Source organism: Schistocerca americana, chromosome 5, assembly GCF_021461395.2.
Source record: "Schistocerca americana isolate TAMUIC-IGC-003095 chromosome 5, iqSchAmer2.1, whole genome shotgun sequence".
In the NCBI taxonomy this organism is placed as follows: domain Eukaryota; kingdom Metazoa; phylum Arthropoda; class Insecta; order Orthoptera; family Acrididae; genus Schistocerca; species Schistocerca americana.
In genome coordinates this window covers 290,217,666-290,244,427 of record NC_060123.1, presented here as the reverse complement: position 1 = coordinate 290,244,427, position 26,762 = coordinate 290,217,666, and the positions used below count along the sequence as shown (strand labels likewise).

The 26,762-nt window shown below is 41.6% G+C and overlaps 1 protein-coding gene across 1 annotated transcript in view; it reads right to left on the bottom strand.

The window, feature by feature from the left end:
* LOC124616317 overlaps nt 1-20,617 on the bottom strand; it is a 259,124-nt gene extending 238,507 nt beyond the window's left edge. The window contains exons 1-2 of the mRNA XM_047144623.1: nt 20,497-20,617; nt 8,818-9,122 (exon numbers count right to left, since the gene is read on the bottom strand). Of these exons, the coding sequence (XP_047000579.1) occupies nt 8,818-9,122; nt 20,497-20,617 (426 nt within the window). The remainder of the gene's footprint in view (nt 1-8,817; nt 9,123-20,496) is intronic.
* Between the last annotated feature and the right edge of the window lie 6,145 nt (nt 20,618-26,762).

The following is a 26,762-nucleotide window of genomic DNA, read 5'->3' as shown; positions in this document are numbered from 1 at the left end:
CACTCAGGATCCCGAGACATATTCAATAATACAATTTGATCACGAATTCCCAAGTAAATATTTGTGGGGTTAAATGTCCTGAAATGGAGAGTCAGTGATGCTATATTATCATTCAATGATAGAAACAAGAGAAGAATAATAGTGCCATTATACATCAGCATAAACACTGGCTGGCATAATGTAAAGAGAGAAGAATTTTTAAATTTCGATTTGCCAGATCACAGCGTGCAGCCGATCTCAACATCAAATAAGAACGGTCAGGCCCAAGGAAGATGCTTTTACAGAAAGAGGGAGACAAGGAAGACATTCTTGACTATGTTGCTCGTTGTTTCTGAGCTTTCATTAAAAACACACAGTTTTAATATTTTCAGTTTTAAACTCGATTTTCTGAGAATGATGTTTCCTACAGTTAATGTTTCTGTGTTTGAGAAACGTCATAGCTACATGAAACTTTATGATCTGTTTTATTTGCTTTATTATAAGGTACTACACCTACAGATGAACAGTCATGTCAGTTATCTGAAGGGTTTGAAGTTAGGTATTTGCATGCACAAATATTTCATGTAAAAAATGTATATTTTTAATAAACCGATATCTTTCGTTCCTTTGCATTTCATTTCATAATTATTCTTCAGTCAACAGAAATAACCAATAAAAAACTTAGAGTATTATCTTCACTGGTTCTAAAGACGGAGGTACAGAACCTAGCTTATTAAACATTCTCAACATAGGCCTTCCGAGCACCATTTGAATCGATGACCAGGGCACAGCCACTGCTGTCAGTAGCCGCGAACTAGTTTCGGTTACAAAACTGCAAAAAAAAATACGTATGTCAGTCCAGAATGAGATTTTCACTCTGCAGCGGAGTGTGATCTGATATGAAACTTGCTGGCAGATTAAAACTGTGTGCCAGACCGAGACTCGAACTCGGGACCCTTGCCTTTCTTTCGCGGGCAAGTGATCTACCAACTGAGCTACCCAAACACGGCTCACGACCCGTCCTCACAGCTTCAATTCTACCAGTACGTCGTCTCCTACCTTCCAAAGTTCACAGAAGCTCTTCTGCGAACCCTGCAGAACTAGCACTCCTGAAAGAAAGGATACTGCGTAGACATGGCTTAGCGACAGCCAGGGGGATGTTTCTAGAATGCGATTCTCACTCTGCAGCGGAGTGTGCGCTGATATGAAACTTCCTGGCACATTAAAACTGTGTGCAGGACTGCGACTCGAAACCGGGACCTTTGCCTTTCGCAGCCAACAGCACTTGCCCGCGAAAGACAAATGTCCCGAGTTCGAGTCTCGGCCCAGCACACAGTTTTAATCTGCCAGGAAGTTCCATGTGTCAGTGTTTCCTGGAAATTCAGTTCTCTATGAGGGTGATTCCAAAACCACCTGTTTCTTTTATTAGTGTATTCACAAACCAAATAAACAGCGCTTGCTTTCTTCTGCCTTTGTCCATAGAGTTTATCTTCCAATCAACTACATCACTGCCATATTACGCTGTGTGTGTGCAGTGAAGCAATTGCTGACGCTGCTACTACGAGCGGCAGCTACTAGCTTGGAACTGCGCCGGGCGAGGACTACACTACAGCTGCGACATTAACGTTATCAGCAGAATAACAAAGCGTCAAGCGCCCCATACACGAAAACGTTGAACAGCCAGCGAACAATACAGCTTCTGATATTATTCAGTATAGTTAAGATAGACAATGAAACAATCTCTATATGTTAAAGGCAGTGCCCTGACTGGCTGACTCATAGTCGCCCAATTGTGAGTTAACGAGCATTTCGCTCTCATTTAAGTATATGGCCGAAAGAGTCAGCCTTCAGGAATTGTGAAACGAACCCTGTCGTCCAGGACCGGATGCGACAAAGGGCGCAGATTCACCACGAGATGGGGAAACTCACAGGCGTCTATTGTCTATTGTCTATTGAGGCCTAAGCGCTGTAGTGTGCGAGTGAGACAGACGAGAACCTACGTCATAGGGAAACCCCGTAGAAGGCTTTTGTAGCCAAGGAGACGTAGCAGTGTTAAATACGGCGGACGTAAATCGGCCATAAGGGGAAACACTTATTAAAACTATTTAATTCTGTAGTAGTACAGGAATTAAACAGCAGTTACTTTAATCTACAGTCCTTCATAAATTTTAACGGTGATCCCAATAAAACTTGAATATTGATCATATCTATAATAGTTTAGGATTTACTGTTAAAGTGAAATTAACAAGTTTTCTACCAAAGACCTGAATGCTAAAATCTGAACACTTTGGTCAATCTTAACGACCGACATTTCATGTAGAATCGTATCATTGAAATAACAAATGTTGTAAATATAAACTCTGTCACTTTATTTTTTAATAGATATAATAAAGTTAAATTATCAGTATTTTCAGTTAAGCATCAGATCATCATTTCCTCCACACAAAACACATTGAACAATGACAACATTGCATTAGGTAAAAGAATATTTGTTTTACGGTTTAGCGCGTAATAGTGACTTTCGTTCTTCATTTATTTATCAGAAAGCGCATTGGTTCAAGGCTACTGGCCATGACATTCAAAATTAAGAAGGAAATTGTATTCGGTCTATGTAAAATAATTTAATAATCGATATTATTGTTACTTTATTTAGAACCTGAAAGTGGTCAAGCTTTGATTGTTTAAACATGTTAAAATGTAAAATAGTGTAGAATAAGCTGTAGCCAATCAGATGGACGGCCTCAGGAAAGGGAACTGCCCTAGTCAGTTGAGCGAGGACATTGGGCGCGCGGGAAACGCGCCCGGGGACGGGCACAGAGCGTGCGAGTGCAGACGCAAAAGCGAACAGCTCGGCGGGAGACACCAAAGGGTACTGTTCGGGTTGAGACGCGAAAGCGGACAGTCATTCTTTAAGTAGCTAGGAAGTGAAACTTCTTAGAAACTTTCGCGTTGTGTGGTATCGCGGGACTATGTGTGCGGTGAGCAGCCGCGCGCCTGGTGTGAACTCTTAACTTTTCGCGTAGATAACTTGTGTTTCGCGATGAGATTGTGAATGATCGAACTGTGTCAAACGCATATGCGCGCGAGTGTAACAGTAACTCTAAATACGACCACTTTCGCTATTAGTTTGCTTATGAATGAACATTATTCTAACCAAATCGCAACTATGTGGCCTACATCATTTATGGGTAGTTCATTTAGTTCCAGATATTATTATTACTGTTATTATATGTTATGTTAACTTTGTATTTCGCCAACTTGCCATCAACCAGGCAATTTAACCAAAGGGTCACCAATGTCTACTCATAATTTAGGGCGTGTAATGAGACGCGTGCGGTTCAATCCCTAGACGAGATTGGGCCAAGACATTTCGACGAAGAGGAACCGCATTTGAATCCGAACATCTGTCGGATGTTAGCTTCCACAGTCCCAACGGCTAAGAACAGAAACTTGAAATTTGGAGATGATGTTGATGTTAGGTAGGTATTGTTTGAGAAGGTATTTTTCAAAATTAACCTCCTGAGTCCAGAAATAGGGAATAAAATTTTTTTTTGAAAACATATCGCTATTAAAGCAATTTTGCAACTAAAACTCTGAAAATTGGTATTTGGTTTGTCGGTCAGAAATAAAACAATATGTGTTTCTACATCTTTGAAAGTTCAATCACAACGAGGGTAAAATAGTGGGTGGAATTCTGTCGAAAATAAATGATTATTAAAGTACCAATAAAGCAATTTTAAAGCTACATCTAAGAGAACTCGTGTTTGACTTCTCAACATAAAAATTACATGTTTCATTGTTTCTGGAAAGTCACCCTCTATGGGATAAAGTAGGGAATGAAAGCTTCTATCGAAATATTTCATTACGAATGAAATTTTGAAACTACATCTCAGAGAATTTGTATTTTGTTTCTCAGTTAGAAATAAAAAAATACGAGTGTCAGTGTTTATTGGAAACTCAGTTCCCTGAGAGGGTCAAGTAGGAGACGAAAAATTTAAAGAAAATGTTTAGTTATATTAAAACATTTTTGAAGCTAAAGCTATGAAATATGTATTTACATATAAAGAAATATGTGTTAGGGGATGATAGTTTCTATGGTAGTATTACCACAAAAACTCAAAACGCAGTATTAAGAAACACCTCAGACGCCAGTTGTCAGAATTACTTTTTGCTCAGAAGTACGTTCGGAGAAGACCATGTTTCTATTAACTAGCATGCGAAGTTTAGAAAATGTTGGAATTTGTGGACAATATAAAAATTCGATTGAAGGCGAACAAAATATGAGCACACCATATAGTCCACGTGAGCGAAGCAGCGAGCACTGAGCGTTACACGATGAAACTCCGGAATGCGTTGCACAAGGGATCAAGCGGAGAGCGGAGAGAGAGAGAGAGAACGAGCAGCAGGAAAACTTGTGGTAAACACAGTATTTTTCATTCGCTTGAGGCATGTTTAACGCAAAAAGCGTAATCTCTACGTTTCGGAAATAGTTTATCTGTGTTCTGTTTCTCTTTTCACGCGCCTATTACACTCGACACAGAAACAACGGTAAACTCAGATGTTATTTCTGAAATTTGCCGTACTACTAGAACTTTTCGAAAACCATATACGTTCTGTTTGTCAGTGCTTTTTACGTTTTCCGGGCCTATGTTTCACTACGGATGACGAGGCAGCTTCAATCATTTACACAGCCGCTACGAACCACAAGACCATATGAAAACCACTGGCAGGACAGAGAAAGGGACTGTCCGATGAGATTTCAAACAAGAAGTACACTAGTTCAAAGTTTAACAGAGCAAGTGGCATAAACAGCAAATCCTTTTATGCTTTAGGATGCCTCATTGTACGGTACAATAGCGCGGGATTAGCGGACCGGTCTAAGGCGCTGCAGTCATGGTCTGTGCGCTGTGCGGCTGGTCCTGGCGGAGGTTCGAGTACTCCCTCGGCCATGGGTGTGTGTGTTTGTTCGTAGGATAATTCAGGTAGTGCGTAAGCTTAGGGACTGATGACCTTAGCAGTTAAGTCCCATAAGATATCACACACATTTGAACATTTTTTGTACGGTACAAGCAAAAATGAGAATGGTATAAACGAGTTTCACCCGTTAACAGTGGCGTCCCAATATCTACATCTTCCAGAAGGCACCTTACTACATCTGGTGAAGGGTACTTTTTGTAGAACAGTGACTTTTCCCTTTCCCTGTTCCAGTCGCAGAGGTGCGGGGAGGAACGATTTCGGATGCTTCCGTATGAACTACTTACTCTAAACCTTTCATTTTCTTTTCTAATAATTGCCGGCCACTCTGTCCGAGCGGTTGTAGGCGCTTTAGTCCGGAACCGCGCTGCTGCTACGGTCGCAGGTTCGAATCCTGCCTCGGGTATGGATGTGTGTGATATCCTTAGGTTAGTTGGGTTTAAGTAGTTCTAAGTCTAGGGGACTGATGACCTCAGATGTGAAGTCCCATAGTGCTCAAAGACATTTGAACCATTTTTTCGCGGAATATGCATAGGAGGAAACAATATATTTCAGCCTTAAACCGTATCGCATCTCTTAAAGCGTCTGTCACTGGATTTTTGCGATCATCTCCGTGATACTTCCAGGCCTGCGTTGAAATGCCCTAGCCTATCCTAGGTCTTTTCTGTTTCACCTATCTGCCTAGGATAGCAGACCGACGAGCAATACTCGAGTATTCTTCGAACGTAGGTTTTGTAAGCTACTTCCTTTGTGGGTGTACTACGTTCCCTATAGATACTCACACGAATCTGAAATCTGCACCACCTCCTACTAATTCTACGTCGTCATTCCACATTCATCCCTCCACACACAAACTCCCACGTTTTTAATGGATGTACCTGATTCCCGAGAGTATTCGGAAATTTAGTAATCATGGAGTAATGAGTCTTTCCACCTATTTCTGCACAATACATCACATCTGTTAACGGTGAGGATCAACTGCCAATCACTGCTCTAAGTGGCCATTCACTGTAGGTCTTCCTGGGTTTCGCTACGATTTTATAGTGTTGCGACTTGTCCGTATACAACAGCCTCATCTGCGGAAAGGCTCATGGAACCTCCAACGTTATCTGTTAGGTCACTTATATACGCTCAGGAACAGTGAAAATAAGGCACTAGGAGGAGAGCATCGGATCGAAATGAAGCAGGTAACAGGTTAAATTGATCAAGACATGTAAAGAAACGCAGTGAGTACAAGTTGACAAATAGAGTGCAACACGAATAACGTGCTGGATCACCACTTGCTGTAATACATGCCACAACATGGTCCAGCATCGAACTGATTAGACGTCTGATGATGTCCTGAGGCAGGGTGGCCCACAAATGTTGAACAGACACCTCCAGATCATGTGCAGGCTGACACGATGGCATCCGGCGTTTCAGCTGGTCGCACACATGTTCTGTAGGGGAGAAGTCCACGAAGTAGGCCGGCCATCGAAGAGACGGAACGTAGGAAGTCTTGAGCTGTATGAGGAAGACGATTATCTTGCCGGAAGAATTCCCCAAGTAGACCATGTAGGAGAAGTACCACATGACCCGTTAAGGTTCTACGCACTGGCTATCGTAGGCTATGGCCCATCAGACTATTGCGCCGGCTGTGCTGGAACTGTAACGTTCCCCGTGGTGCCTCCACAATGGTATGCGGTTATCATCCGTCACTAAAACGAATCAGGCTTCATCACTAAATACCACGTTTTGCTAATTTGTGGCAGTCCACTGTAAACGGATTCGCCAATGTCTCGTTGTTAACAGCAGTGTCAACAACGGCGCCAGGATTGCAAATTCGCATCCTCAAGCCGACTGGAAATGGTTTGTGGACCAGCTGCTTGCATTGTGGAGCGAGTGACTGTAGAATCTCTGATCGCTTGCAGCACGGTCATGCGATCATCTTGTCTCGTCGTCTTCCTGGTCACTCCAGACCGGGTAAGTCATATGTGGGTGCCATGTCCTGCCTACTCGCCCCAACACGGTCTGACGAAATACTCCAAACGATCGGTCTGGCGATCCACACGGCGCGTCGACCAGCCTGCGGTTTTCATGCCTGTGATTACACCTCTCTCAGACTCGCCTAATGGTGAGAAATGTTGTCTAGCACGCCTACCTGGTATTCTGCATACCCTAATGTCCTCCTCGAGTCGTGATGTGATAGTTACAAGCACGACTGGTCCACTATGCGCAGTTTATATAGAGTCACTGTCCGGTTGTAGCCTCACTGTAGCGTCTGTGAACGTGCGCTTAGGCGTCAAACTTGGATCATTTACATATCGAATCTCACTGTACTTATTCCTGAAGTATCGCGTTTGCACCTTTCTTCCCTATCGGTGAGAAATTTTCAGTGTCCCAGAGCGTATAATGAGGACAGAAATGGTTCTGTAACACCGTTGCGGTTTGCCCGAATTTGCCTTTCGTCTGAAGATTTTTCTCTGTTAAGAACGACTGTGTGCTGTTTGCTAGAAGCTCGTCAGCCTAATGACGCAGCTGGTCTGATATTCCACAGTCCCGTATTTTGCTCATTATATGACAGTGCAGAACTGCATCGAACGCCTTCTGGAGGTCAAGGAACACGTCATCAACCTAGGCGCCGGTATCTGCTGCTTTTTGAGTCTCGTTGACGAATGTAGCGAGATGTGTGTCACACTATCATTGTGTGAAGATTTTCGAGCTCCAAGAATGTCATAACATGCGAATATAGAACGTGTTCCAAAATACCTCGACACACCGACTACAGAGATATAAGGCAATACATATGTGCTCCACGACCCTTCTAGTAAATGGGAATGGTCTGAGTATTTTGTCAGTTTCTGCTAACGCTTCTGTCCTCTTGTAACCTACAATACATTGCTACTAGTAGAGGAGGAGCAAGCTCTTTTCAATATTCTATTTACAACCACTATATGCCATCACACCCAATAACGTTTCCTCTGTTAGGAGATTTCTGTTGATCTACTGTCCCACAGTAACATTTTGACGTTATTGCGATGACTTAAAGGACGAACCATGATCTTCCACAGTGAAATAATTTAAGAAAACGAATGTAATACATCGACGTTCTGTATGCTACGCTGTGTTCAGTCACAGAGTGTATGGATGGATGTCTTTGATCCGTTTACTGCTTTAACAAAAGAGGAAAAGCGTCTTAAAATATAAAGACAGAATTTTACTTTCGAATTCATTGCATGCCTCACGTATAGCTCTCAGTATACTAACACCGGCGGGTTCCATTTGGTCTATACGGCTGTGGCTGCGTTTAAATCTGCAGTTCTTTTGCTTCCGAACGTGTGTCTACCCAAATTTTCTCAGCTTCGCTCGGTACAAAACAGTCTAAATCGTGTCCTACAATACTTCGACCATTTATGTCAATACTGGATGTACATGCACTGCGCCGGGCGATCAGTCACTGAGCAGGCGTTTGTTTACATTAAGTCGCAGCCATATCAAACACCCTGAGACGCGCAGCGCCACGCCGTGCAGAGACGCGAGGTGCAGGGCAGCGGAGAACGTCACAGACGATGTCAAAATGGGGCACACTAGAACAGAACTGTGCAGAATGGAGCAGTGTGTTTGTAGGTTTGCAGCAGTGTTCCAGTGTGCGAGCGCACTCGTCAATAAAAATAGAAAGTAAGGAAGGTCGTCCAAACTGAGCGTGCAAAGGGGGGCCATTTCCTTCGATGTACCATACAGCGCAGAGCTGTGCAGAACGGCACTGCGCTACGCCGAATCTCCTTCCTTGGCTTTGCGCGGATCGACGCAGCGTCGCGCGGCCTGTGGGAACGCGGCTTAACTTACGATTGGCAAAGTGAACTCGCTTTTGAAGAGAGCACTGACCTGTTTTCCGGAGAAGGCCTCGTTGACGCTGAAGTGCTCGCGGTTGAGCAGCGTGAAGGTGAAGTCGACGTAGACGCGCATGCCCTCCGCCGGGTTGCGCCACACCAGGTAGACGCCGAGCACCTTGTCGGTGCGCGAGAAGGTGATGGCCCAGCGCTGGTAGCCGCACGCGAACTGCTTGCTCGTCACGTCGCGCTCCAGGTCGCGCGTCACAGACCTCGTCACGACGAACGTAAACACGTGCGTGTTGGCGCGGTCGTGGAGCTTCGCGAACCGGTACAGCAGCGACATCCTTGCTACTCCATCTGAAACAACAACACGCACACGTTAGCTCCGCGCTAGAGCCTACGAGAGCGACATGGCAACTGATTGTCCCGCAAAGGGGTAATGTCCTGCAAGAGAACAAACAATAAAGCAAAAATAGTAGGCCAACGCACCTCCCGTAAAGCTGAAATCAAGGGCAGAAACTCTCCTTGGCGTAGGTATGCTTCTGAAATGTGGTGTTACTATGTGCCGGTGCTCGCTAGGTTGCTAAAATAGTGACAGGAAAGATCTAGATGTGTGTATGATGTAAGCCAGATACAAAACGCAAAACGATTTAGAAAAGATATCTGAATGGTGTGAAAAGTGGCAGTTGACCCTGAATAATGGAGAGTGTCGGGTCATCCACATGAGTGCTAATAGGAACTCGTTAAACTTCGGTTACACGATAAATCAGTCTAATCTAAAAGCCGTAAATTCAACTAAATACCTAGGTATTACAATTACGAACAACTTAAATTGGAAGGAACACATTGAAAATGTTGTGGGAAAGACTAACAAAAGAATGCGTTTTATTGGCAGGACACTTAGAAAATGTAACAGACTCCACTACGTCTGTCCGTCCTCTTTTAGAATACTGCTGCACGGTGTGGGATCCTTACCAGATAGGATTGAAGGAGTACATTGAAGAAGTACAAAGACAGGCAGCATGTTTTGTATTATCGCGAAATATGGGAGATTGTCGCAGAAATGATACAGGACTTGGGCTGGACATCATTAAAAGAAAGGCGTTTTTCGTTGCGACGGAATCTTCTCACGAAATTCCAATCACCAACTTTCTCCTCCGAATTCGAAAATATTTTGTTGACACCGACCTACATAGGGAGGAACGACCACCGACATAAGGGAAATCAGAGCCCGTACAGAAAGATAAAGGTGTTCAATCTTTCCGCGTGTTATACGAGATTGTAATAATGGAGAATTGTGTAGGTGGTTCGGCAAACCCTCTGCCTGGCACTTAAATGTGATTTGCAGGGTATCCGTGTAAATTGAAATTTATAAAAGAAAGAAAGAATGAAAGAGGTGCTCTAATATCGTGAACAAGGAGCTTTCCAGCTGATGCAGATGTCTATTCTCCATCGAGATACAGGGAGGTGTAGAGGAGTGGGACCACATCCTGAAAAAATAAAGTCCACAGCTCGTGGTCGTGCGGTAGCGTTCTCGCTTCCCACGCCCGGGTTCCTGGGTTAGATTCCCGGCGGGGTCAGGGATTTTCTCTGCCTCGTGTTGACTGGGTGTTGTGTGATGTCCTTAGGTTAGTTAGGTTTAAGTAGTTCTAAGTTCTAGGGGACTGATGACCATAGATGTTAAGTCCCATAGTGCTCAGAGCCATTTTTTGAAAAAATAAAACAGCAAGTGTAGAAAAAGAAATTTAAAATCATATAAACAGTTGAGTCACATTAAAATGACCACCGCCTATATTAGACGTCAACATGCAATAACCACTAATGGACGGCATGCTAAAACGTGTTGTGGGGTACGCGGCATACAGTGGAGTCGTAATCGTAATGCGGAAATGGATCGTTTACCCGACGTCCAAAGGGGCAGCATGATCATCGTCTTTCTGGCCAAGGGTGGAAAGGTCGTGTGAAGTTAGCACCCCTTTTTCAAGAAATATACATTTTTTTCATGGTTCTTGATATATGTAGCATAGTTCTAGAGTTCTTTGTACAAAATTTCAATAGTTCTGCAGAATTTAGCGACGAAAACAACAATACTCGAAAAAATTTTCGTATAGAAAACGTTCTCTGGGAATTTCCGCAAAATGTAAATAAGTACAAGAGTTCTGAGCACAGTTCTGAACAGAGGTCCAAGAGTTCTTTCGAAAATCTAAGTAACATTTTTTTGTGCAGCTAATAGTTTACGAAATAATTGCATTTTAATGAGAAAATCTTTTCACTTACTGTGAAGTTGGCACCCTTTTTTTCAGAAATATATATTTTTTCAGAGTTCTTGATAGATATGGCATAGTTATAGAGTTCTTTGTACAAAATTTCAATAGTTCTGCAGAATTTAGCGAAGAAAACAACAATATTCGAAAAAATTTTCGTATCGAAAACATTTTTTGTCAGTTTTCGCAAAAATTAAACTTGTACAACAGTTCTGAGGACAGTTCTGAACAGAACCCCAAGAGCTCTATCGAAAATCCCAACAACATTTTTCTATGGCGCTAATGGTGTGAGATAAATCGATTTAATATGGGACACACTTTCTCTACGGAAAATACAAATATATTCGTACAACAGTTCCGATGACAGTTCTGGACACCACGTCAAGAGTTCTATCGAAAAGCCTAGTGAAATTTCTTTGTGCAGGTAATATTTTAAGAGGTAATTGCAACTTAATTAAGAATTCCATAAGAGCTCCTACTGTGAAGCTGGCACACTTTTTTTCAGAAATATATATTTTTTTCAGAGTTCTTGATAGATAAGGCATAGTTCTAGAGTTCTCTGTACAAAATTTCAATAGTTCTGCAGAATTTAGCGAAGAAAACAACAATACTCGAAAAATTTTCGTATCGAAAACATTCTTTGGCAATTTCCGCAAAATGTAAATAAGTACAAGAGTTCTGAGCACAGTTCTGAACAGAGCTCCAAGAGTTCTTTCGAAAATCCAAGTAACATTTTTTTGTGCAGCTAATAGTTTACGAGATAATTGCATTTTAATGAGAAAATCTTTTCACTTACTGTGAAGTTGGCACCCTTTTTTTCAGAAATATATATTTTTTTCAGAGTTCTTGATAGATATGGCATAGTTCTAGAGTTCTTTGTACAAAATTTCAATAGTTCTGCAGAATTTAACGAAGAAAACAACAATACTCGAAAAAAATTTCGTATAGCAAACATTCGTTATTAATTTTCGCAAAAAGTTAATTCGGACAACAGGTCTGAGGGCAGTTCTGAACAGAACCCCAATAGTTCTATCGAATATCCTAATTACAATTTTTTGTGCAGCTAACACGTTCTAGATAATTGCAATTTAAGGAGGGAACCTCTTCACTTACTGTGAAGTTGGAATCCTTTTCTTCAGAAATATGTATTTTTTCAGAGTTCTTGATAGAAATGTCATAGTTCTAGAGTTATTTGTACAAAATTTGAATAGTCCTGCAGAATTTATCGAAAAAAACAACAATACTCGAAAAATTTTTCGTATCGAATACATTCTTTGTCAATTTTCGCAAAAAGAAATTCGTACAACAGTTCTGAACAGAACACCAAGAGCTCTATCGAAGATCCTAATAATATCTTTTTGTGGCGATGATAGTTTATACGGTAACTGCTTTGATGTTGGACCCACTTTCTCGACAGAAAAAGTAAATTCGTTCAACAGTTTTGATGAACAGTTCTGGTTAACACCTCAAGACTTCTATCGATAGTCATAATAAAATTTTTTGTGGTTATAATAGTTTGTATGGTAATTGATTTATTGTGGGGCACACTTACTCAAAAAAAAAAATTATGTCTGTTCGTATGCTCTGATGCCAGCTCTGGATAGCATTGTAAGAGTTCTATCGAAAATACTAGTAACATTTTCTGTGCAGGTAATTGTTTACGTAGTAACTGCCTTTATTAAGGAATGCTTATGAGCATTTCCCGTGAAGTTTGAACCCCTTTTACGATAAATATAAATTTTATTCATAGTTCTTTATATATATGCAATAGTTCTAGATTTCCCTGCTCAAAACACGAATAGTTCTGCAGAATTTCGGGAAGAAAACAATAACTCGGCAAAATTTTGGTATGGTTAAAAATTATTTGTCAGTTTGGAAAAAATAAATTTGTATAACAGTTCTGTTGGCAGTTCTGGATAGCACCGGAAGAGTTGCATTGAAAATGATAAGAACATTTTTGTGGCGATAATAGTTTATGCAATAATTGTTTTTATCTGATACTCACTTTATCTAATATAGCAAAATTCGTAGAATAGTTCTGATGACAGTTCTGAATATCACCCACAGAGTTCTACCAAAAACTATAATAACATTATTTGTGACGATGACATTATATGAGATAATTAATGTGGGACTCACTTTTGTCATGTAAAAGTAATAAATTCGTACAAAAGATCTGATGGCATTTCTTAATACGACCCTAAGAGTTCTACCGACAACTGTAAAAACATTTTTTGTGGGGATAACAGTTAATGAGATAATAGCAATTTCGAGAGACCCACTTGGTCTACACTATAATAAATTGGCACAACCCTTTTGCTGACAGTTCTGGATAGCACCGAAAGAGTTCTTTTAAAAACCCTCATAACATTTTTATGGTGCCAGTAGATTATGAAATAGATTGTGTGTTCACTCTGCAGTGGGTGTGCGCCGATGTGAAACTTACTAACAGATAAAAACTGTGTGCCGGACCGGGTCTCTAACCCCAGGCTGTGACGAAAGAATATCGTCACAATATCCTTTCGTCCAGGAGTGCTTCTTCTGCAATTTTCGTGGGACAACTTCTACGAAATTGGGAACGCAGGAGATGAAGTACTGCTGGAAGTACAGCTATGAGGACGATCGTAAATTCTCACTTTTATTTTGGAAAACTGAAAATCAAAAACCCGGATGTATATTCTACTAAATGCAAAAAGTCTAAACGTTCAGCACTATACAAATGCCAGTACACCTTCTTGAGACTGACTGTAGTAACTGTAGGTGGAAGCGTGGGATGTGCACGCTTAGATGATTCAAGGAGAGAAGGCTCGTCAGTGCAAAACAAACAGATGGCTGAGAGAGCAGATACATTCACACGCGCCACTAGCCAGATGGTGTCACACCTGTCGAGAATCGCACCAGAGGTACAATGAGCTGTGGTGGAGTGCTGTTGACGTGGTTACTATGCAACTTACTTGATGGGCATCAATGCACCGTTATATTAATGTACAATACCTGAGAAACAATGTCATTCACACACTCCGAGTTCCTTATCACTCAGTACTAGACTAAATTACCGGCCTAGTGATAAGCGGCCTATGTACCTCACCGACTACACATCTTCGTGTTATAAGAAAAAAAGAGAAAAATACCAAGGGACACAAAATATGAATCCGGATAAACCGGAAATCCGGATTACTGAGGACCAAATAAACGAGGTTCTTATTTACAAATTTCGAACTTCTTATTAACTTTAATACTGTATCCCCTCAACGTTATAACACCTCTATCAGTCATGTATTGAATTAGGATTTAAACATACTACTTAGTTCGTTTGTACGATATATTCAGTAAATATACTTACATTTCTATACATTGTAAAGACTTTTAACTCTCGCTGTAGTGTAACTCATCAAACTTCCACACTTCCTTTCTAACTAGAACAAATGTTTGCAGTAATATTAAGGACAGGAACAGCACATGTTTTTATGTATCCTAGCGTTTGGTGATGTTGCCACATAACTTTCATCCATGAGGGTCCTGGGCATATTTTTAGCTGTTATTGGGTCCTGGATGTCATGAGAGCTCAAAACAATTACTGTTTTACGTAATAAAATTCATCTGGTTCTTCCTGATTCTAAAAATATACACTTCATGTATACCTTTCATTGTTGTATGATTCAGTATCGACGCTAATGCGCTCTTGATGAGATATGAGACGATTGCTCGTTTTTATCCACTGTGCCCTTTCGTATTTCATTTCAGCGATTAATTTATTTGTTTATCAACGTAGTAAGTAGTACAAAGCTAATCCAGAATGTAAACTGCACTTAAATTCTGTTTGAACTTTTTAATCGTCAGTGTCCGCTGTCTGAATGTCAAATTTCAGATTAATACACTGCGCCTGGTTGCGTTATTTTATAGGAATTTTATTATTGTAAGTGGGAAGTACTAGATAATGTTGAAGAAATCCAAAGCATATTGTTCGAGGAGCATAATATTATTCGAAATTTACCTGTACCAATAGGTGCAGCCAAAGCAGCATTTGTGATGCTGTAACTACCTCATAGATAACGATATTTGTCTATTGTAGTTTTGTATTCCAATCAGAATTTTGAGAGCATCAAAGCCTCATTTCAGCGTGAGAGAGGGGTAAAATCAATAGATGATATTGAATTGAAAGCCTTCATCAGTCTCTTGTTTTTAATTGTTGTTAACAAAAGTAACAGATAAAGCCTGGAAGATCTGTGTGGAACTGATGGTGATGGCATTGAAAAATTTCACCTCGCAAATGAACATAAAACGTTTCAAATTTATTCTGGAGAGCCTTAGATTTTACAGTCGCGCTACTCGTGATGAAAGGAGACAATTAGACAAGCTAACAGCTATTCGGGAAATATTTACTGTGTTTGTATGCAACTACCACAAATCTTACACCCTTGGAGAAAATGTTACAGTAGACAAGAAGCTGGAAGGATTCTGTGGAAGGTACAGTTTTCGCCAATATGTATCAATCAAAACAAACGAGTATGGATTCTTAAGTGTGGATTCTTAAGTATTTTACCTGTACAATTTGGAAATATACGCTGTGTTGCAACCAGAAGAATTTACCAACTGAGCAATAAACATTTTGATGTTGTTCTGTGACTGTGTAAACCTATAGATCAGTCAGGTCGAAATGTGAAAGCGGACAACTGATTTTCTAGTACTGGAATGATAATAGAGCTATGAAGGGAGAATTTTCCTTTTGTTGGCATGATGAAGAAAAACAAGCGTGGAGATTTCTGTAGAGTTTGCTATCAGTAAAAGAAGGGCTGCCCACATTTCCATTTTTGTCTTCCACAAGACTGAACTCTAGTTTCCTCCGTACCTAAAAAGGGGAAGTGAGTGATCCAGGCATCACGTTTGCATGAAGATAATTCGATAGATGCTGACATTGTAGATAAACGGAAACCATCCACCGTAAATTTTACAATAGCGTTAAGTGTGGTATTTTCACAGCGGATAAGCCGAATGCTTTGTACAACGCTGCAAGAAATGTGCGCCGCTGGTCAATGGTTGTATTTTTGTAATGATCAGTTCAGTTGGAATCTATGCACAAGTGATATATTGTGGCAACAGTAAGAATTGTATCAGAAGGAAAGGGTTCCTGAATCAGCTATGTTATGCAATGTTGTTTTCTTCGCTAAATTCTGCAGAACTATTGAAATTTTGTACAGAGAACTCTAGAACTATGACTTATCTATCAAGAACTCTGAAAAAAAATATATTTCTGAAAAAAAGGGCACCAGTTTCACAGTAGGAGCTCTTATGGGGTTCTTAATTAAGTTGCAATTACCTCTTAAACTATTACCTGCACAAAAAAATTCTACTAGGAATTTCGATAGAACTCTTCACGTGGTGTCCAGAACTGTCATCAGAACTGTTGTACGAATATATTTATATTTTCTGTAGAGAAAGTGTGTCCCACATTAAATCAATTTGTCACAAACTATTATCGCCATAGAAAAATGTTATTAGGATTTTCGATAGAGCTCTTGGGGTTCTGTTCAGAACTATCCTCAAAACTGTTGTACAAGTTAAATTTTTGCGACAATTGACAAAAAATGTTTTCGATACAAAAATTTTTTCGAATATTGTTTTCTTCGCTAAATTCTGCAGAACTATTGAAATTTTGTACAAAGAACTCTAGAACTATGCCATATCTATCAAGAACTCTGATAAAAGTATACATTTCTGAAAAAAAGGGTGCCAACTTCACAGTAAGTGAAAAGATTTTCTCCTTAAATTGCAATTATCTCGTAAGCTATTAGCTGCACAAAAAAATGTTACTTGGGTTTTCGATAGAACTCTTGGAGTTCTGTTCAGAACTGTGCTCAGAACTGTTGTACTTATTTACAATTTGCGAAAATTGACGAAGAATGTTTTCAATACGAAAATTTTTTCGATCATTGTTTTCCTCGCCAAATTCTGCAGAACTATTGAAATTTAGTACAAAGAACTCTAGAACTATGGCATATCTACCAAGAAATCTGAAAAAAGTATACATTTCTGAAAAAAAGGGTGCCAACTTCACAGTAAGTGAAAAGATTTTCTCCTTAAATTGCAATTATATCGTAAGCTATTAGCTGCACAAAAAAATGTTACTTGGGTTTTCGATAGAACTCTTGAAGTTCTGTTCAGAACTGTGCTCAGAACTGTTGTACTTATTTACAGTTTGCGAAAATTGCCAAAGAATGTTTTCGATACGAAAATTTTTTTCGAATATTGTTGTTTTCGTCGCTAAATTCTGCAGAACTATTCAAATTTTGTACAAAGAACTATAGAACTATGGCATATCTATCAAGAACTCTGAAAATAATGTACATTTCTGAAAAGAAGGGTGCCAACTTCACAGTAAGTGAAAAGATTTTCTCCTTAAATTGCAATTATCTCGTAAACTATTAGCTGCAGAAAAAAATGTTACTGGGATTTTCGAAAGAACTCTTGGAGCTCTGTTCAGAACTGTGCTCAGAACTCTTGTACTTATTTACATTTCGCGGAAATTGTCAGAGAATGTTTTCGATACGAAAATTTTTTCGAGTATTGTTGTTTTCGTCTTTACATTTTGCAGAACTATTGAAATTTTACGCAAAGAACTCTAGAACTATGGCACATCTAACAAGAACTGTGAAAAAAATGTATATTTCTCGAAAAAGGGGTGCTAACTTCACACGACTGGGTGGAAGCATTTCCGAAACAGCTATTTTTGCAAGGTGTGCTGCCGTGGTTTGAAGTATACAGTGGACGGCATAATGGCGCTACCAAAAGCCGGTGCCGAGGGATCTGTGGTGCATCACGGTTCATAGATGGCAGGGATGAACGATGGCTGCAGAGATGTGTACATGTAAATAGACGTGCAACTGTAGAGCAACTGACCAACCAGGTGAACCAAAGAGCTACAAACAGGGTCTCTTCAACGACTATTCAGTTGAAGTTGCCACATATTGTCGCCGCATCAGGGGCCTCGATCGTGCAGCCATATTTACTGCTGGAATTTGCACCCCAATATCGCAACTGAACGTCCACTGAACGGCGACAAGTGGCCTTTTCAAGTGAATCACGTTTTTTGCTTCATCCAACAGATGTCCGTTGTCGCACACAGCGTGAAACCCTGGAAGAAAACTTCTTGCAACAATCGTCGGATGGTTCCAACCTGGAGGATGAGGCGCTATGATCTGGAGAATGTTTTGTAGGGTTTCCTGGATGATTTCCTGATTCTGGAAGGCACAATGGCAAACTGTACATCTATCTTAGGGGAATACTTCCATCCCCACATCTAGTTTGTTTTTCCTCGCCACGATGGCATCTACCAGCAAGAAGAGTTTACCGTTCTCCGCTGACTACCAAACTCTCCTAGGTTAAACCCATCGAGAACCTGTGGGGGCACCTCGTCCTCACTGTTCATGCCCAGGATCTTCGTCTGAGGAATCTAGCGTAGCTAGCAACGCACCGATGTCGGAATGGATCCCCATCCTTGTCGGTGTCTTCCACAACTTCCTCGACTCTCTCCCTGCACTATTTGCAACACTCCTCCCTCCGAAACATGGTTATTCAGGCTTTTGACAAGTTGTCAAATAATTATAACTGGGAAATGTAGAAATATGGTAAAATTACCTGGGATTTTCTGTTCTTCTGCACGGGGTAGCCGTGCGGTCTGAGGAGTCTTATCACGGTTAGCGCGGCTCTCTTTCCCCCTCCCTCGCCGTGCTTGGGTCTATGTGTTGATGTCCTTAGCGTTAGTTTAAGTTAGTTTAAACAGTGTGTAAGCTTAGGGGTCGTTGATCGCAGCAGCTTGGTCCCATAGTCCGTACCACAAATTTCCAATTTTTATGTTCTTCTACACGATCTCTGCTGGGATCTTCTTCAGGGTCATGCGTTGTTCGTGGTTAGCTGAACACCACAAGACCCTGAAGAAAATAACAGCAGCGGAGTCAAAACGTCATTGTGTGGAAGATATTGAACATAACATGGTTTGGCGTATTTGTGGTGCCCGGTGATATTTACTGCGTAATAAAAAATGAGAATTTTCATGTTTCTAATATATACATCGTCTTTTTTTGGAATGTGTGTGTCACTGCAACAACCAGTTTCCTTAAACCAAAGAGGCGGCACTTCCAAAAAATACCGCTTCATATGCTTGGAGGTGGGGGGGGGGGGGGAGGGAAATCACCCGCTACTCCCTCAACCCGCAACGTAGGACCGCTGTGCTGGGCATTTGCCGAAGTCATTCGAACTCCGCCTGACCTACAGGAAACAGGCTAGTTCAGAGAGCACGCGCAAGAGCAGTAGACGGCGCCACGTCTGCGGACCTTTCACTGCATCCGTCTTGCGGACCTCCTCAGCCACTCCGAGCCCACACTGCTAGACCTACACCTTTCTGATAATCATCCGTCACGTGGGTATAGCTACCCTCGGCCGGCGAGCAGCAGCCAGTTCCGTCTCCGTCAGCAGAATTAGAAGGTCGCCAGCACAACGCCGCCGCCCGAACCCGACGTCGCCCTTACCACCAGGGACAGCCGCGTATCGCGATCCGTTGCTCCGACCGTGGACTCTGATGCTGGAAATGCTTGCACTGCTCGTAAGAGAGGACCTCAATTATCTGCCTACTGTTGATGGCTAAGAACATAGTCTGTTCTGTTTGCAAGAGAACTTTTCAGAAGATAGGTTTTCCTATCTTGTTTTCCAAGAACTTTAAGTTGTCAAAGAAGTCATACCTTTGTTTTCAAGAAGGACGTTTCTTATTTGTTTTGAACTGCTAACAGAAAGCAGAACTTATTTTTGTGAACATAAACTGACTATAACAATTAATTGATTTTCGAGTGTAATCAACTAGCTTACTGTGCCGTCTGATGTGGCCGAGCGGTTCTAGGCACTTGAGCCTGGAACCGCGCCGACCGCTACGGTCGCAGGCTCGAATCCTGCCTCGGGCATGGATGTGTGTGGTGTTCTTTGGTTAGGTTTAAGTAGTTCTAAGTTCTAGGGGACTGATGACCTCTGATGTTAAGTCCCATAGTGCTCAGAGCCATTTGAACCATTTTGAGTTACTGTGAAAGTGGCCCAAGCGGGAGCACTCCAGGAAGAAACAGTGTCGCATCGCAGTACTGCATGAAATGTCACTCCGTATCGAGTACTTCCGAGAAAGACCGTGCAAAGCCGAGACACACTGAGCTTCGGCCCGTACACGTCCAGCACACTGCACACACGTACAGTTTGACACATCGTGGCCGGCCCTGATTTAAACTACCTCGGAATGGTCATCGACACACTTTTGTGGCACAAGAGCTTCGAATGGGGAGATATACATTTTTCTTAGTCGTATGCTGAGAGAAACAATTTCTCTAGTGTAGTGGGAATCGCCGCAGACTATCGTGTCGTCGGTACTTACCCTGTCAGCTCACTGTCGTACACGGAACAAGAGAAATACGAGAGAGTGGTGTATTAACTACGACGGTGGTAATACTGGCGAGCAGGGTGCAGGTACCGGGGCAGGAGGCTCTGTGAAGGGGCAGAGTAGACGGCAGGCGAGGCGCCCCGCGGCGGTGGCAGCAGCGTGCGTGCATTATTCATGGCCGCCAGAATGAGTGTCACAGCGAGCAGGCGGCGCACATCCTGCCCATCTGGGCGAGACCGGCAGCGTTACGGCGCAGCGGAAAACACTCAGCACAGCGGCCTCTCAGCTGCCGCACACGCTCGCGCAGCACTTTTTTCGACGCACTCTGTTCTACAACAGTTTCAAACGCGTGCTGACTACACATATCATCACCTTATTCACTCTCTTGCCAGTTCTCTTCAACAGTTTATTTTTTGGGCCAGATGTTTTGAGTGGAGCGAACACAAGACCCCTAGAACTTACACTGAGTGAAATTCTAATATACAAATGTCTTCCAGTACAGCTTTACTATATGGTTAAATGATGATGGCGTCCTCTTGGGTAAAATATTCCGGAGGTAAAATAGTCCCCCACTCGGATCTCCTGGCGGGGACTACTCAGGAGGACGTCGTTATCAGGAGAAAGAAGACTGGTGTTCTATAATTCGGAGCGTAGAATGTCAGATCCCTTAATCGGGCAGGTAAATAGAAAATTAAGAAGGGAAATGGATAGGTTAAAGTTAGATATAGTGGGAATTAGTGAAGTTCGGTGGCAGGAGGAACAAGACTTCTGGTTAGGTGAAAACAGGGTTATAAATACAAAATCAAATAGGGGTAATGCAGGAGTAGGTTTAATAATGAATAAAAAGTAGGAGTGCGGGTAAGCTACTACAAACAGCACAGTGAATGCATTATTTTGGCCATTATAGACACGAAGCCCACGCCTACTGCAGTAATACAAGTTTATATGCCAACTAGCCCCGCAGATGATGAAGAAATTGATGAAATGTATGATGAGATAAAAGAAAATATTCAGGTAGGGAAGGGAGACGAAAGTTTAATAGTCATGGGTGACTGGAATTCGAGAGTAGGAAAAGGGAGAGAAGGAAACATAGTAGGTGAATATGGATTGGGGGCAAGAAATGAAAGAAGAAGCCATCTGGTAGAATTTTGCACAGAGCATAAATTAATTACAGCTAACAATTGGTTCAAGAATCATGAAAGAAGGTTGTATACATGGAAGAACCATGGAGATGCTAAAAGGTATTAGATAGATCATATAATGGTAAGACAGAGATTTAGGAACCAGGTTTTAAATTGTAAGACATTTCCAGGGGCAGATGTGGACTCTGACCACAATCTATTGGTTATGAACTGCAGATTAAAACTGAAGAAACTGCAAAAAGGTGGGAATTTAAGGAGATGGGACCTAGATAAACTGACTAAACCAGAGGTTGTGGAGAGTTCAGGGAGAGCAGAAGGGAACAATTGACAGGAATGGGGGAAAGAAATACAGTAGAAGAAGAATGGGTAGCTCTGAGGGATGAAGTAGTGATGGCAGCAGACGATCAAGTAGGTAAAAAAGACGAGGGCTAGTAGAAATCCTTGGGTAACAAAAGAAATATTGAATTTAATTGATGAAAGGAGAAAATATAGAACTGCAGTAAATGAAGCAGGCAAAAAGGAATACAAACATCTCAAAAATCAGATCGACAGGAAGTGCAAAACTGCTAAGCAGAGATGGCTAGAGTACAAATGTAAGGATGTAGAGGCTCATCTCACTAGGGGTAAGATAGATACTGCCTACAGGAAAATTATAGAGACCTTTGGAGAAAAGAGAACCACCTGCATGATTATCAAGAGCTCAGATGGAAACCCAGTTCTAAGCAAAGAAGGGAAAGCAGAAAGGTGGAAAGAGTATATAGAGGGTCTATACAAGAGCTATGTACTTCAGGGCAATATCATGGAAATGGAATAGGATATAGATGAAGATGAAATGGGAGATACGATACTGCGTGAACAGTTTGACAGAGCACTGAAAAACCTAAGTCGAAACATGGCCCCGGGAGTAGACAACATTCAGTTAGAACTCCTGACGGCCTTGGGAGAGCCAGTCATGACAAAACTCTGCCATCTGGTGACCAAGATATATCAGACAGGTGAAATACCCTCAGACTTCAAGAAGAATATAATAATTCCAATCCCAAAGAAAGCAGGTGTTGACAGGTGTGAAAATTACCGAACTATCAGTTTAATAAGTCACAACTGCAAAATACTAACACGAATTCTTTACAGACGAATGGAAAAACTGGTGGAAGACGACCTCGGAGAAGATCAGATTGGATTCCGTAGAAATTATGGAACACGTGAGGCAATACTGACCTTACGCCTTATCTTAGAAGAAAGATTAAGGAAAGGAAACCCTACGTTTCTAGCATTTGTGGACTTAGAGAAAGCTTTTGACAATGTTGACTGGAATAATTTTTTTCAACTTCTAAGGGTGGCAGGGGTAAATTACAGGGAGCGAAAGGCTGTTTAAAATTTGTACAGAATTCAGATGGCAGTTATAAAAGTCGAGGGGAATGAAAGGGAAGCAGTGGTTGGGAAGGGAGTGACACAGGTTTGTAGCCTCTCCCCGATGTTATTCAATCTGTATATTGAGCAAGCAGTAAAGGAAACAAAAGAAAAATTTGGAGCAGGTATTAAAATCCATGGAGAAGAAATAAAAGCTTTGAGGTTCGCCGATGACATTGTAATTCTGTCAGAGACAGCAAAGGACTTGGAAAAGCAGTTGAACGGAAGGGACAGTGTCTTGAAAGGAGGGTATAAGGTGAACATCAACAAAAGCAAAACGAGGATAATGGAATGTGGTCGAATTAAGTCGGATGATGCTGAGGAAATTAGATTAGGAAATGAGACACTAAAAGTAGTAAATGTGTTTTGCTATTTGAGGAGCAAAATAACTGACGATGATCGAAGTAGAGAGGATATAAAATGTAGACTGGCAATGCCAAGGAAAGCGTTTCTGAAGAAGAGGAATTTGTTGACATCGAGTATAGATTTAAGTGTCAGGAAGTCGTTTCTGAAAGTATTTGTAGGGAGTGTACCCACGTATGGAAGTGAAACATGGACAATAAATAGTTTGGACAAGAAGAGAATAGAAGCTTTCGAAATGTGGTGCTACAGAAGAATGCTGAAGATTAGATGGGTAGATCACGTAACTAATGAGGAGGTATTGAATAGAATTGGAGACAAGAGGAGTTTGTGGCAGAACTTGACAAGAAGAAGGGACCGGTTGGTAGGACACGTTCTGAGGCATCAAGGGATCACAAATTTAGCATTGGAGGGCAGCGTGGAGGGTAAAAATCGTAGAGGGAGACCAAGAGATGAATGCACTAAGCAGATTCAGAAGGATGTAGGTTGCAGTAAGTACTGGGAGATGAAGAAGCTTGCACAGGATAGAGTAGCATGGAGAGCTGCATCAAACCAGACTCAGGACTGAAGACCACAACAACAACAACTCTCTAAAATTGTGATATTCTAAGTTAAACAGTGACATATTTTTAACAGCACCACTTCCGGTTATTTCGAGCATCATTGAAAAGTGCATCAAATGTTTCTCCAATCTACGTCTCCTCTTACGTTCAGCCTAATCAGCACACAAAACATATGACGGTTTAATTTCCATTTTTTTTTTTTTTTTTTGCCCTTCAAGCAGTGACTACTTGGTGTTGCCCGGACATGTATTTATTCCTAACTTCTAATAGTCCATCTCCTCTTTCTCCCTTTATCTGTCCATCCCCACAACCCTGCCGTCCACCTCTTTTGTCCCCCACTATTTGTCCATCACCTCTAGAGCTCTCTCTGTCCTTTTCCCCTCCTCCCTTTCTCTGCTGATATGCTGCTTCCCTTTTGTTCATCTACTGTATTATGCCTCTGTTCATCTCCTCCTCCCTCACTAATTCCATCTCCTCCTTTTCCTCCACCCCCTCTCCTTGTCAGTCTCTTGCTCCTTCTCTCTCTGTACATCTCCACCTCACCACCTCTCTGTTCATCTCCCTCCCCTTCTTCCCTATTCAGATCGTCTCCTTTGTTTTCTGAGGAGTTAACCTTTTTGTCTCTCCTGTCTCTGTCAATCGTCCCCTCTTCCCTTTTTCTGTTCATTTCCTCCTTCCCTATGTCTGCTTAACTCCTCTTTTACCATCTCTCTACGTACCTCTTCCTCCCCTTGTCTCTGCCAATCTCCTACCCTCTCTCGGTCCATCTGCTCCTCTTCCCTCTCCCTGTCCATTTCTCCCTCCTCCACCTCTATCCATCTCCTCCTTGCTCTCTGTACATATCCTCATCATTTGGACCCTTTCCACGTTATCACACTCACCCTAATAGGGCCTAGTGGTTCTTACCCCAATACCATTTCTTTCTGGAGTGTAATTGATATGTGTACAAAATGTGGCTAAAATCGTTCAAGGCGTTTAAGATGAGCTTTTCACCCATGGGTTTGCCCACAAGCGCACATGTAAGATATATTTCACACACATTTAACATATTTCACATTTTTTTGTACACATATTCAAATTGTACGTCTAGCTTATTTAGAGTTGCAATTTCATTTGACGCATATCGGTATTTATCACGTCACATCTCCTGAGCTAAGTGTCGTAAGGTGGTGAAATTGCAATAAAAAAGAAATAATGAAGTAGAGCGTTTTTCTTCATGTGGCAGTTATACTGCTTGAACATCGAAAATGTAATAACCGCTAGACGTTTTACGTTACACCACTTGTGGGGCGTTTCAGCGAGAAACGTTTCCTATAGATTTGAAATTATGTGTAAGGTTTGTTGCAACTCACGAAGTCCTCTTCTTCTCAAATATTGGCTGAGTGAAATCTGTATATTCTCGCGTCTTGGGCTACATTGATATTTCATCTGCACAAGCACCCGTTTGATAGGTGGGTGATTCTTACATCTTTCCAGATAGTGAATGATACGGGTACCAAGTTCGGTTGAAATCGGTTCAGTGATTTAGGAGGAAACGTGGAACATACAGACACACATACAACAACATATGCAATATTTCGGTTACTTTCTTAATTATCCTGATTACTTTCAAGCAGTTAAATCCTTTTTTTGCAAACTAGATCTCATGCTTGTTTGATATGATAGCCCATTCGTCCATTTACTACCCTTCGTTTGACTATGAAAATTAATATTACATCTTAGCTTATTTATACAGGGCGAATGATATAACACTTGTAACCTTTTTAATTTGTGAAAGTTTCAAGACATCAAACCGAAGTTTCTGGCAAATGGTAATAGGCGGTAGGAGCCGAAATTTATCTTACATTTGTAGTATTCTTAACTGTTATATGAACCGGTGCCAGTATAGGTAAAGCCCTGCACTCTGGCCTTACAGGGGCCGGTAGTTCCGGACCGACCACTTTGTAGTCCTCTGTCAACGGCGTTAACGAACGCGGTATGGAGGGGCATGTGGTCAGCATACTGCTATGCCTGTTGTTTTCGGACTTATTGACTTCCGAGCTTCTACTAAGCGGTCGAGTAGCTATTCACGTGGCCTCACTAGGCTCAATGCACTGCGTACCAATCCTCCAACTAAGGGAAATTCTGTGATAGTAACGGAAATCGAACCCAAGTCCTCCTCATGACTCATTTTAGCTGACCGCTCGGTTACAGAAGCGGGCAATTAATCCCAGTACGTCTGTTTACATGTAATGATATTCATTCGTCGAAAGCTCTCGAAAAGCGAATACTGTTATAGAAGACTTGTTAATGTTGCCGACGAAAATTTTCCCAAAATTATCCTAGAAACAAATAGAAATTAAAGACAATTATACTTGAATCAGCTACTGCGGCATAATTTCCGCCGAGACTCCCTCGTTGTATGATCAAGGAGATAAGCCAATGTTACTACGATAATGCAAATTTTCTCTTGGTCCTGTTTTATATGACACATGTACAGGAGCAGCTACGACTGTTGTAAATTAGATACTAACTTCTAGCATACCATAAAGGGCTTAAGAAAACTATCTTCTATCCGAGCAGGAAGAGCACCACATTCCAGTCCAAGAAGTATGATACTCAGTCCTCGGGTAACGGTGGGGATTTATCTTCATTCCAGTTTCTGGATGACGGCCTCAAGTCTACTCAGCACGCTATCAAATTTGGTATTGCCGGTCTTTCTCAGGTATAAAAGACCGCTGAGCAGATGACTCACCATCCCCCTCATACTGCTGTAGACAATAAAGACCGCACCTACAATGAGGCCAGTAGACTGGTCCTGGGCTGCGTCTCACAGTCGCTATCTTTGCGTTTTACCTTAATGTCGG